This window comes from Anser anser, assembly GCF_964211835.1.
Source record: "Anser anser genome assembly, chromosome: 9".
NCBI lineage: Eukaryota > Metazoa > Chordata > Aves > Anseriformes > Anatidae > Anser > Anser anser.
Genome location: NC_139729.1, coordinates 16,428,426 through 16,441,950, shown reverse-complemented (window position 1 = coordinate 16,441,950; position 13,525 = coordinate 16,428,426). Strand labels below are relative to the sequence as shown.

The 13,525-nt window shown below is 40.1% G+C and overlaps 1 protein-coding gene across 6 annotated transcripts in view; it reads left to right on the top strand.

The window, feature by feature from the left end:
- Positions 1 to 12,769, top strand: part of LOC310904545 (IgGFc-binding protein-like) — a 62,482-nt gene extending 49,713 nt beyond the window's left edge. For 5 of the 6 annotated variants that reach the window (XM_083849459.1, XM_083849458.1, XM_083849460.1 and 2 more), the window contains 14 exons: positions 215 to 339; positions 994 to 1,262; positions 2,333 to 2,541; positions 2,984 to 3,125; positions 4,373 to 4,623; positions 5,251 to 5,380; positions 6,397 to 6,565; positions 7,810 to 7,986; positions 9,287 to 9,417; positions 10,176 to 10,375; positions 11,016 to 11,154; positions 11,468 to 11,599; positions 12,165 to 12,270; positions 12,605 to 12,769. In XM_083849459.1, the coding sequence (XP_083705585.1) occupies positions 215 to 339; positions 994 to 1,262; positions 2,333 to 2,541; positions 2,984 to 3,125; positions 4,373 to 4,623; positions 5,251 to 5,380; positions 6,397 to 6,565; positions 7,810 to 7,986; positions 9,287 to 9,417; positions 10,176 to 10,375; positions 11,016 to 11,154; positions 11,468 to 11,599; positions 12,165 to 12,270; positions 12,605 to 12,761 (2,337 nt within the window). In that variant the 3' untranslated portion in view covers positions 12,762 to 12,769. Of the gene's footprint in view, positions 1 to 214; positions 340 to 993; positions 1,263 to 2,332; positions 2,542 to 2,983; positions 3,126 to 4,372; positions 4,624 to 5,250; positions 5,381 to 6,396; positions 6,566 to 7,809; positions 7,987 to 9,286; positions 9,767 to 10,175; positions 10,376 to 11,015; positions 11,155 to 11,467; positions 11,600 to 12,164; positions 12,271 to 12,604 lie in introns of those variants that run through there. The other variant, XM_083849462.1, reaches the window with a different exon arrangement.
- Positions 12,770 to 13,525: the final 756 nt, after the last annotated feature.

Sequence of the window (13,525 nt, the reverse complement as noted above, 5' to 3'; positions counted from 1 at the left end):
TTGAAGTCTTAGGGTATCACAGATTTATTGCAGTGACTATTTATTTTTCTATTGGTGCAGCCAGACATCAGTGAGTATGTCTGAAATGTCTAATGCAAGGTTGGTTGTTGTTAGTGTTTTGACCACATCATTCCATAGGCAATGAGTAAGACGTTACTGGGGAAGCTGGGGTAGAACAGATTGTGTTTAGAATATGTTTCTTGTTCATTTGCAGGTACATGGTATGTGTGGTAACTTCAATGACAACCGTGAAGATGATCTGTCCTTGCCCAATGGTACAATTGTCAGTATCACACAGTTTGGCAATAGCTGGAAAGTGGAAAAAGACAGTGATGCAGGGTAAGCATAACTTCATACCTTCCATCTTCCTTTGAAAAACAGTCTTTCTTTAATTATTTTGGCCATTTTGCTACTTTCTAACATGTGAACTATAATATATGAGATTTTCCTCTTCAGTTTGAAGCTCAAAGAAAAAGTCATCACTACAGGAAACCACTGTACAGGCCAGATGGAAACCACAGCCATTCTAATGATCTACATACACACTTGGGGAACTAGGCTTTGGGGTAGTCCACAGTGTGAACATAGACTATGTTTAATTTACACTGAAAACACTTAGAGCAGGAGGATGGTGTTGGGGAACAGTGAGGGTCAGCTGAAGGACATGCCCAAGAGTGACAGACAGGGTTAGCCAAGGGTCCAGATCACCACACAAGTTCGCAGTGACACATCAGGTCTGCAGTCAAGCTGGGAAGTCAGTCCTCTAGTCAGGGTCAGGTTTAAGGGGAGTAACCAAGGTCGGAAAGAGCATGGTGATTGCCAGGCAGGTTTACTGCTGCTACTCTTTCAGTCATAGACAGAAGGCAGCAGTCTCCAGCACTATTTATTTAGGACCTTTCTGTAGCAACAAACATTTCAGTTTCTGTCTCAGTCTCATATATGTCCCATATGTCCTTGAAACTCAAATGCAGCTGTTTCTGTGCTTTCATGCAGTTGTTTATCAGACTCAAGAGAAGATGATGTTCCTCCTTGCACTGCTGTGAATAAACCGGTCATTGAAAGCCAGTGCGATGTCCTAAAATCAGACAAATTCAAAGCATGTCATAGTCTGGTCAATCCTGAAGACTTCATAAAGATCTGCATCTATGACATGTGCCAGTATAACGGCATGAAGTCCACTCTCTGTGACATAGTTCAATTTTATGTGGACACCTGTAGGAATCAAGGCATCACCATTATATGGAGGAACAGCACATTCTGTCGTAAGTGCACAAGCGAGTGAAAAATCAGAAGCTTGGATGGCTGATAGCATAAAAATGAATTAGCAGTATTAGGTGGACAAGTTACATAAAAGATAATTAAACCAAAATTCTCATAAAATGTAATTCTATTATTATGATTTTATGACTTGGTTGCGGTGCTGAATTGTGTTCAGGTTGAACTAAACCCATTGATTACTCAGGACTAGACAAGTAATGGATAGTAGTGTGGAGTTAGAATGGTTTTAGTAGCCAAATGAATGTCATGAGATACTGCCTCACTCCATTCATTCAACAAAGCTACCAACTAATTATGAAAAAAAAAAAAGATTACAGGATGGTAGGTTTAGGGGTTTTGACGTTCCCTCCTCCCCCACCCCCATTCCCAATTTAGTTTTACATTGTAGAATTAATTGTCACACAGTTGTGGAGGACAAACCAGTTATCTGATTAAAAAAGAAGCCAGATGAATTTGAATTCCTCAGAAATTCCTTACTGCCTCCTTGCCACAAACTGGGGAAAATAGTGGACAGAGGAACACTCTCTGCTACCCTGTTTCTTGATCTGTCCTCTTATGCATCTCTAGCCATTGGCAGAAGTAGGATATAGACCTAGATTAATTTTCAGTCTGACAATACACGTTTGTTGTTCTTGCACATGTTTATGTCTGTGGTTAAGCTAGACATACTCCTGTTTTGCATCACTGGAGGGACAAACCTAAGAAATTTGCCCTAATGATTCATATTTCTAAAAGTGCTTAGAGAGGCATTTGCAACTGAATATGAATGACCTAGCCCCAGGTGCTACTAGTTCAGACATGCCTGTAATAAAACTCAATCAGCAGCTCCGTTGAGGGTCCTGGTTTTTTTTGTTTGTTTGTTTTTGCTTTTGTTTTGTTTTTTAATGAAATATCAAAACTAAAAGATATCAACTGATTGATGATGAAAATCAGCTATAAGAAGGCAATCGTACACTACCATTTTACAGGCCAAGCTGCGGCTTTCAGGCAGGCACAAGTTTGCAGTTTCTAAATGTATTTAATAACACGGGTTCTTTTCCTTTCACCCACACAGCATTGCCCTGTCCAACCCACAGCCATTACACGAACTGTGCCTCCGCCTGCCCATCAACATGCAATGACATTTTTGCCTCGTCCCTTTGTGAGAAGACGGAAGAGTGCACAGAGGGCTGTGAATGTGATAATAATTATGTGCTCAGTAATGGCAAGTGTGTACCTCTCAGCAATTGTGGCTGCAGGGATGATGACAACAATTACTACAGTGTAAGTAGTTTGTGGAGCAAATCTCTGACTGCAAAGCTTGTAGGAAATTGGTCCCCTGTCCAACTGACTGAGAGAGAGAAAAATCTTCAGTCTACCACTTAAAACACCTTTCATCTGTTTAGTAAACTGCAGGCTCAAGTATTAGGAAATGCAGGAGCACTTTGCACCTGAGGCCAAAATTAAGGCATATTGGAAACTAATCAGTTGATCAGAGTTAATAAGGTAACCTATCCTAGTCCTGTTTTATGTTCCAATTCTAACATGAAAAACTGAGGTGTTCCCCCCCCCAGGCTTTTAGTGAGACTATACCTGGATTAACCAGTTGTGGAATGGCCAGCAGGACAAGTTGCACCTAACCAGCCCCCACACCTTTTGCTATTGACCTTCTACTGCATTGCAATGCTGAGCACCTTGGTAACATATTAACATAACTTGTGTCCAGGCTGGGGAGACCTGGATAACTCCACACTGTGCCAAAAGATGTCAGTGTCAGAACAATGGTGTCATCGAATGTACAAGCTATAGCTGCGATTCTGAAGAAACCTGCGTGATCAAAAGTGGAAAATACAAGTGCAATCCAACAGGTATGTGCAGGCAAGTTTTCACTTGCTATTCCATGAAGGCTGGAGAAGGAGGAGGGATGTAGGTGTCTGCTCCTTCCCTGGCCCTTCCAGCCTTTTCCACATGGAAAGGCAGGTGTGCCAGTGCTATTGATGACACATTATTGACCACAAGAAGGCCTCAGTTCTCAGAACATGAAGTTCCAGTACAAGACAGAGAATTTTAGAGAGGGGTGGAACAAGGGTTTGAAAGTTTATATACATTTATAAAATTGGCAGTTCAGTCTGACTGGTTTAAAATTATAACTCAGGTATGCCTGTGAATCCTTTGGCAATAATCCACCTTTTTTTTCATTGCATGTTGACTTGAAAACACACCAAAAAAATAAAGGCAAAACGGGACAGAACAGATCTCAACATATACTTAGTAGGCCAGTCAAAGAACTTTGGTGCTTTTCAGACAGTACTTGCTTTGGCTAAGCTGCTATTTTCGGGTGTCTACCCTGCTGTGTTATAGCTAATTCCATATTCCCAAGGTAAATTGGACTGTTTAGTAGGTAGCTTGTTCCTTGTTGACTCTGTACTACAATTTTGAAGAATAGGATGGCATAGGTCCTACTATACTGATGATCGGTACAAAAGCATAGTACAAACTGATCTTCCCCCTGCTCCCTTTTTGCAAAATACCACAGCAGAGACACTTCAGCAGTGTTAAAGACAGCTTTGCTCTTTGGATAATGGTTGGCACTCAATGGTCAATGAGAATACTTAGGCAATACTCACTGCATCTGATTGTTAGGTCTGGTGAACCCAATGATCAATTTGGTAACCTCAAAAGAAATCAGTGTGACAGCAGTGTTGCATTTCAAAATTACACACTTCTTGTCATGTTCCAATAATTTTGTAGCAACACATTGCTGAGGATTATGCAACTGACATCTCTAAAAGCTGACTGCAAGCCATGCTGTGTGGCAAAGTCATTCCTCTGCAGAGGACCAATGTGCACAGCTTAGTGCCTATGAAGCCTATAAACCCTAATGCTGTGCTTCAGTTCAATTGGCTCTCGCTGGTTTTCAGCAGAGGATTGAGTTTCTCTGGTTGGCTCTCTGAGTGCCCATTCACTAGGGTGATGCCTGAGCACCTATCTTTATTTTAAGAGAACTGCATGCTAGCAGCAATTGTTTTTATCTAACCTATATTAAACTGATCCATGGATAGGACCTTGCAAAGGTGCATGCAGACTGAACAGTAATGAAACTCTTCTCCTTTAGGTTTTGGGACATGCCGCATCATGGGTGATCCACACTATGTCACCTTTGATGGTTTGGTGCACCACTTTCAAGGGAAATACACATATATTGTGGCTCAGACCATCCCTGATCTACATGATACTCTGACACCGTTCAGCATCGAAGGCACGAACTATCCTCTTCATCGAAATTCACGCATTACTTACCTGAAAGAGATTCTCATCAACGTTTACAATCACAAAGTGAGATTCAGGGAGGACAAGCAGATATTGGTAAGTCTCTTACTGACTGCAAAGCACAAAGGTTCTCTCTTGGAATAAAACACATTAGAGTAATAATTGTCTGTTTTGAAGAACTTAAGTATTAAAGCTAACTGCATTATTAGAGCAATGCTATGGGGTAACAAAAATGTGATTTCAGTTGTGTTGATATTTTTTTCTCTACAGCTGTGAAAGATACAATTCTACTTAAAATAAATGAATGAATAAATAAATTGATATTTAGGAATTAAATACCAAATCTCCAAGACTTGCAATAAAGCCACATAAAATTTTATCAGTTGTAGGGAAAAGTGTGAATTATGCTAGGAAAATTTTATTTCCATCCTCTTCATTGATATGTAAAAGTGTACATTAGCTCATACACACACTTTTTAGCTCAGTAATGGAAAATTCTTAGGATTATATGAGAACTGTGTCCAGAGCACTTTCCTTAATATATGATTTCGTTACTTTAAAAAAAATGAATACTGAGGGTTTTTTTTACCTGGTTAAATTACTGAATATATCTAACATAAAACTAGGAAAGAGGAATGTTCATTTGTAATGTTTTCCTGTATTGAAGCCACATCTGAATTTGGCTGGTATATTATGAGTTATAACTTATTCTTTCCCTTTTAGTTGGATGGTGTGAGGGTGAGACCTCCTGTTCGTCCTCATGACGGTATTCATATATATCAGAGGACAAGAAGAATTTATCTGGAGACAGATTTTGGCTTATATGTGAGCTTTGATGGCAATCAAAATGCAGGTAAGTGATGCTAAGATAATCTGCAGGAGTATTTATGCCCCAAGTCAAAAAATGTTCTCATTCTAAAGGAAGTCTAAACCCAAGGGAAAACTAGAAACCTTTACCCTTTAAGCCTGTGGCTTTTTGTGGTATGAACTTCCAGAAAAATTAAACAAAAAATATTTCTCAAGAAAGTGTAAAATTGGCATTTATCTGGATGCACCTGAATTTAGGAGAAATTGGATGTAGAATCAGACTGTTCTACTATTTTTCATGTAAAGTGAGGCCTGAGTGATGTAAACAGAAGCAAACTACTTTAAACTACTGATCAGGATGATGGGGCGAAGTCTGGATCTGCCCCTTTGCCAGCTTAACCCAGTCACAGGACTGAGGTCCTCAAGCTAAACAACTGTGACTGCATACTTTTACATGCTTCCTCTCAAGTCTATTCCTGATAATAACATTCTGTAGCATTTCTAAGTAGGACTTTTATATCATGTACCTGATGTACATACAACTCATTAATGTATGTTGAACATGCATTACCTCCTCTGTTCAAAGCAGAGCTACCCGATTCACAACATAATATAGTGATGTTATTTCTGATCATTTCAAATCCTAAAATTCCTAATGCAGAAAGGATGTGTCTCTTTTATAGGAATTCTGTTTCTCAACAAGCAAGTGGATAGTAAGTGAAGGGCAAAGATGGGTCGTGCATTCAGTTTGTTGCAAGGCTGTATGCACTAAGAGCACTCAGGTGGAGATGTCGTGCCATAACATTGGAGATTCCCTATTGGCAGGAATAAATTACTTTTTTCATGATCCATATTGCAGAGCACAGAAAACAATCCTGTGAATCCACATATGAACAGTAGTTTAGGACAGTGTTTATAGTGATGTATGAGGCCCACATCACAGTAGCAACTATAATCTGAATTGTGGAAGTACTTTGCACTTCTTTCCACCTCTTCCATACCCTTGGAAGGAAATATTTCTGTGTAATGGCTTTTTTATTTCTTTCTTCTGAACTTTCCTAGATTTAAAGCTGGCCAACACCTACAAGGACAAAGTAGAAGGTTTGTGTGGTGACTTTGATGGGAGACCTAGAAACGACTTCACAAACCCAAATGGCGTTTTGCTGAAGAATGTGAATACATTTGGTGAGAGCTGGAAAGTTCCTCTGAAAAGAAAAACCTCTCGTCTCAGGTACTTAATTTTCTACTCAATACCCATGGCAAGCACAGCCACTGGAAGTCAGTGAACTAAACCATACTTAATATCCAGGACTAACTGCGCTGTCTGATTTCTGTTATTTCTTCTTTCCTTGGTCTGTGTGAAGGGAATTTTCCTGCTCATCACTACAGTGAACTATAACTGCCCCTCTATCTAGCCAAAAAAGGCCTGAACTATCACTGCATTACTCCAGTTCAGTGTCCTTATTTGGCATCACAGCCATTACAACTGCTAGGGGACAGAGATGAATAAGGTCTCTACCAAGCTCGTGGATCCTGGCAAAGATAAAGTGCATGATTTGCTGTATGGACCTGAGGGAGGGCAGATCCCGGTTCAATGTCATCCCTCCCTCGGGAACATGAAAGTATCTCTGAAATCATCAAAATGAATTCACAGTTCCTCTCAGAAGAGGTTCTTTAAGAGTCTAATTTCCTTACTTTCATGACTACACTGTGTTTTCTTCCAATACATAAAAAGTTGGGACATTCTTTTGAGTAAAATTGAATGCGATATTTGTGGTCAGGCCAATTCTGCGCTAATAAGACTATACAGAACCTTGAAACAGGGAATTAAGTTTCCTTCTCTCCTTCTACTTTCTCAGTTTTCTTTTAAAGGCTTTTGGAGGTTTCCTAGCCAGTAACAGAACTTTTTTGTCTGTAAGTAAATAGAAGTGTATTAGTTGTCAGAATATAATTTGGCTGCAAAAACTTGTCTAGCAGAATAGTAGAAAGCAGTATGTAGGCTAATGTCAAGCATAAAGAGGCTGTGGAAGCCATGCCTAGAGAATAATTCTGGCACTTCAGGCATGCAGCCAGTTCTTCAGTGAAAGTGAGAATATCTCCAAGGAATGGTGGCTTACTCCAGTTATATCATTCTGACTAACATTCAAGTTTTATTGAATGGATTGGATAAAAGAGGCACGGATGAAACCTGTGTCATGCAGAATGTACAAGGAGATAAGTACAGCTATCATTTTTGAATTAAAAATCCACAAATCTCTGAAATGGTAGGAAGTGTTCTAGTACATTTTTTTGCTTTATCTATTTCCTTATATCAAATAGATTTGCTTTATATATTTCCTTCCCATTGCCATGAGCCATGAGAGAGAAATAAACTAGCACTTCTACCACAAGGCAGAAATACTCTTGTGGTGTTACTGGTACCATGAATGCTGGTTGTACAGAGAACTGATGGTTTCATAATGAATTCATTTCCAGACGAGCTGTCACTCTAGAAGATGAGCCTGAGGAGGTACAAGATACAGGACTCTTCCAAGGCTGCAGTGAAAATCAGCTGATACAAGAAAACAGAACTTCTGCCTGTCAAATTCTGACTGAGTCGAACGGTCCTTTTGCAAAGTGTCATTCTGAAGTCTCACCAGATTTCTATTCCACGTAAGTATCTACTGCAAACAATCTAGTCTGTTTTTTCCCCATTTCCAAAACAGCTTTGCAGCTTGTTTCTGATAAGAACTGTACATCTTCAGTTTTCAGGAATTGAGGATATTAGGTGTCTTTGGAGAACTGGGGCCCAGTGCTTCCATCATTGATATATTTAGTACCCCTTATTTGCTTTTAAAGAATTGTGACAATCCATCTTTCCATCTATTAAGAGTTTCACTTTTCTGCTCGCTCTAGAAAGTAGCTTTCCTATTTTCCTAGAGAGATAAAGCAGCAGTGTTAAACTTTATACCTGTAAACTGGAATTCCCAGTGTTTTTGAAGTTCTCCTCCACATTCAGTACTTGGCTCTATTAGATTCCTTTTAGCAATTCTAGCTTCATAAAATGTATTCTTCAAGCTATAGCCACAAAGGCTGAAGCTGTTAGCAATACTTCTTGAGTCTTTCATGGAGCAGTGCTAAAAATAGGTTAGTGGAGAATAATTAACATGGTATCTGCAATAAAATTCCTTCTGTTCATCTGGCCTCCTATGTACACAGTTCCTATACACCTCCTTTTGAACTGTATGAAACCTGTCGGTTCATCCACACTTTAATCATTCATCCATCATCGGTCATAAAATTGCCAAGTCGCTACCAGTTTTCTTAAGTCATATAGTTGTAACTAACATTTAAAGATAGTCCCACTTCAAGTCTCTCTTAGCTGTCAGAAGAATGTGAAGGTATCTTAAGCCAAACAAACTAGATGACTGGCTTCAAGTTATATATCCTGATTCTTAATGTAAGTCTATCTTTCTCCTCACTCTAGAGAGATTCTGAGATACCATGTATTTGCAGATCCTATTCACCTCAGTTCTCAATGCCTTTTAAAATCAGGCCATTGATATTCAGATGATGATCAAAGTTGAGAAGGTAGCACTAGCAAACAATGCTGGGTAAACCAGAATTCTGCACCACTATTCAATGTATATGAACATGGGGAGGGCACCCAAATATTGAAAGAAGTGAGTAGTCCAGATATAAGACCCAGCAGCACTAAGAAGTGATCCATAAGCAAGATGTAGATATGCTAGTCAGAAACACAAGCAGATAGCAAAAAATAACTTACTTGTTGTTACAAGAAGTCAGTTACCTGCTTATTGCTTCTGTGTGTATGAGTACATCACATAATAGCAGCAGCAGCACAACAAATGACCTGATCAAATGGAAGTAACTCAGAGTCAGGCAAAAAAGCAGCTGAAGATAAGCAATTACAAAGGTATTGGGCATGAACGCTTTCTCGTGTTGCAAACAGGAGCTGCATCTTTGATATGTGTGTGGACAGAGACGACACTACTACCTTATGTCGCAGTCTGGAGGAGTACGTGCTGGCTTGTCAGGAGAAAGGAGTCAATATGGAAGGCTGGAGGCAACAGACAGATTGTGGTAAGCACAGGAAAAAAACACAATGTGGTTTCTGCCTAAAAGTCTCTAAAGCTGAGATTTTAGGCATTTCCTAGAAGCACCATATTTCAAAGCTTCTTAGCTTTGATAACATGTTGAGTCACACTTCAATCATTGCTCATAGTTTAGTGCACACCCATACTCTTCTGTCCCCTCCTCTGAGTCTTATGCTGATGTTTTGCATTTAGACCCCAGTTTAGAAAGTTACTTAGGAAAGCAGAGCAGTCAGCTCCCCTGTCACAAGAAGTTTTATGAGAGAAAAAAATGTCCCCATTCCTAACTTTTCTTTAAGACTTAAAAAAAAAAAAAAAAAAAAAAAAGCTAAATGAAATCTTACAATAATCTCAAATCCTTTTTACCATTTTTTTTTTTTTTTCCAAGTTGGGATAGTCATCAAACCATACCCGCCCTGCATCACCCATGGTTAGGTGACTTTGTATTCTTGATGAAACACACTTCTCAGAGCTGTGAAAGCTCTGGTACTTTCAAGGATAGCTACCCTGAATGTGTGAGAAGTTATTTGAAATCATTGAAATCTCAGACTGAGAGCACAGCATACCAATAACTTTCACAATGCACTTCCTGATTTTGGAGTGACTCGCTTATGTCAGTAGCATCAGATATGTATGAACTTCTCTGTGTATGTTCATCATTTTGCCTCCTACAAAGTGGATCTGAAAAGACAACATATAACTAACACACAGCAACCTGTTATAACTGGACTCTCCTTATTCTTACAGAGATGCCGTGTCCAGCCAACAGCAAATACAGCTCATGCATGTCTGCATGCCCAGCATCCTGCAGCGACTTGACCAGCCCCTCTGAGTGTGAATGGCCTTGTGCTGAAGGCTGTGAATGTCTCCCTGGCTATGTTCTTAGTGGCTTTGAATGTGTGCCTTATAGTCAGTGTGGCTGCACATACCTCAACAAATATTATGAGGTACAGTATCTCAGCGGGCCAGACAGCTCTGGCAGTGCTAAACAATATTTTCTTCTGCTAATTATTTTGACAATCTCACTGTTCTCAGCACGTAACTTTACATTAGAAACAGAGAACGATTTGTTTAATAATATTCTGGTCTCTGGAGGAAGGGGAGAGAGAATAGACCCCTCAGTCTGCCTCTGAAACTTTGCTTGCCAGAATACTCAAGGCGGGCACTTGAGGGAAACATATGATTACTCTCTGACCTCCATGTTAATTCTTCACCTTTATCATACTAAAAAACAGCCTCATACTTTTCCACATTGTCTTGGAGGCACAATGGGATGCATCTGCCACTTTATTTCCAGCAACCGTTAAACATTGTTGGTTGCCCACGTACCCAATCTGGGGCTAGGATTTCACACCCCAAACTCTTCTTTTGCTTTCTTTCTTGAGCCTTCTTTAAGTTTCAAAGAGCTGGGTTAATAGGCTGTTTGCTTGCTTTCTTAGTACAAGCTTCTGAAATATATATATATATGCCATGTTGCCATTCATCAGGAAGACATTAGAGAGAGTAGCATGGGTCTCCAGCGCTCCATACATATTTTCCTGGCTGATTTTGTTTGGTATTTTTCAACGTTTAACTGCTGTCTTCCAGATTGGAGAAATATTCATCACTGATGACTGCTCTCAGAGATGTCAGTGCACGGAAAGCTCCACTGTCTCCTGCACTACAATAGAATGTGGTTCTGATGAAATCTGCAACGTTTCAAACTACGCTCGTGGGTGCTACAAGAGTGAGTCAACCACTAACCCTATCACCTTGTCTTTCATGCTAAGTCTTGACTTACTGCTTATAGGGCATTACTGGATCTGGGATAGATGGAATAATTTGAACAGAAGAAAATCCTTTAATAAGCATACAGGGGATCTTTGATGGTCTATCGTAGAAAGTGTTTCTTTCCTGTACTCCTGTTGTCAAGTACAAAATAATAGGTCTTAAAATACAGGGCATGTCCAGCATTAGCAGTCAGTGTAATCTAACCAAGAACAGTTCTCTCAGGGTTGGATTCTCTGAGATTCTCAAGTGTTTCTCCTTTCTTTTTCTAGTTGGACCATGTATGCCAAGTCCTTGTCAGAATGATGGAGTTTGCTCTGAAACAACCAATGGTACCTCTCGCAGCTTCTACTGTGAATGTTCTGAGCTGTACACGGGACAAAGCTGCGACGTTGAAAGAATAGGTAATAAAACTATTTTGGATTTCACCCTGCATTACACACACCAATATCAAAAACGTGCTATTATGGAGAAGACTGAGCTGACTTTTAATTTCTGTGCTGTAAATCAGTAACCCAGGCAGGTGTCAGATCAGACTGGGACCTCATCACATCTTTTTATGGACATCTTGTGATTTAGTCACAGGCAGGACAGAGGCTGACCCTAGAAATAATTACACTGCATGTCCTATCCAAGCCCTTGACACTATTTCTTGGAGTACATGTTAGGCGTTGTACCACTAACTAGGTGGTCATGTCTGTACTGGTGAATCCAAGCAGAAAGAAGGGGGTGAGACCCCTCAGCAAAGAGATGCAAGAAGGGATGACAGCAGGGATGACCATACAGGGCCTGGGTTTGACACCACTCCCGACAGCCACGTTAGTCAGAGAACACAGTATAAACCAAGCAGATAGGCATGTCTGCTTGCTGCTCAGATTCCATAGCGAGCAGCTTTACACTTGGGATTGAGAAAAATCTTCCATTCACAGCACTCTTAGCTTACACTAACAGGGCTCATTTCTTCTTCAGATCTAACAGGGACTTCTGAGAATCATACAGTTGCCATTGCTGTTGGAGTTTCGGCAGGTGTGATTGTTGTCCTCATTCTCATCTCCACCGCAGTGTACCTGCACAGGTAAGCCTTTTCCCCTATTTGCTACATTCAGCACAGTCAAAATGCAAACTCCTTTTAGCACCTGTAAACTCTCAAAATTCCCCCTAGTTCCATACTTTCAGGACCAGAAAGGAAGTACAGCATTCAGGATCTCATACGAGGAATGTGAGGGAAAACAGCCTTTTCTACAGCGATGAACATATGCTCTTCCTATTGCATAAGGCATATGAACCATTATCACAAAACTTAGGTTTCTCCAAAATCTGACATTATACATGCTCACACCACTGTTTAACCTCCCACTACAGATAAGAATAGAAATTAAAGACGGTTGTTGCTATTTGTTTTTGTGCAGAAGGAAGAGAAAGATGTGTACGGTTGCCAAAGCAGGGGATTCATCTTCCAAGCAGTCCAGGGATACATCGGATGACAACATATATGAACAAGATTATGGCTGCATAGTGAACACTGCATTTGATCAAGATGAATCTGCACACGATACATACCTATAGTTAGCATATTTTTTAATTTTTAATTTTTTAATTTTTTTAATTTCTTTGTATTACTTTCTGTTCTTGTATCTTAATAGTGTATCTAATACTTTGAGAAGAAACAATAATAAATATTATTGCATTTGCTGAAGATCTTAGAAATTTTGTCTACATTATCTCTCAGATTTCATGTGTTAGACCCGAACTGAAATAAGTCTTAATGCACATTACCGCTGTGTTATCCTCAGAAGCCATTTGAATAACACTAAGTCCAGATAGAATTCAGCAGCACAAGTGAGCTGCACACTATCACATACATGCCTCTGATAGATGCACAAACTATGGACTGATGAGGTCAGAATTAATTATAGCATCCCAGGCAGGTCTTCTTGAAATTATTTTACCCAAAATCTTCAATGGGAGGGGATTGGTTGATTGAGCCGGACACAGTTCTTGCTCTTCTTCTGACAAGGCATGGTTGACTGGGGAGAGAAATATTTAAGACACCGAGCTTATCTGGTGACAGATGACCCCCCCCCCCCCCCCCCCCCCCCATTCTCCCCACTGGGAGTGCCACTCTGAAAGAAGCAGTTGTTTGAATGACAGCTGCCTCCTTGCTGTCAGGACAGAGCGGATGAGAGCAAGGATTGTCATCAGCCCCTCTCTGTGGATGCTAATGGTAAGCAAGAGCATAACTTAACAAAAACTCTCTGAATAAACAGATCCTGTCATAAATTCTCCTTGGGGTCTTAGCAAATTCTGAAGCTGCCACGCTGAATGTGGTT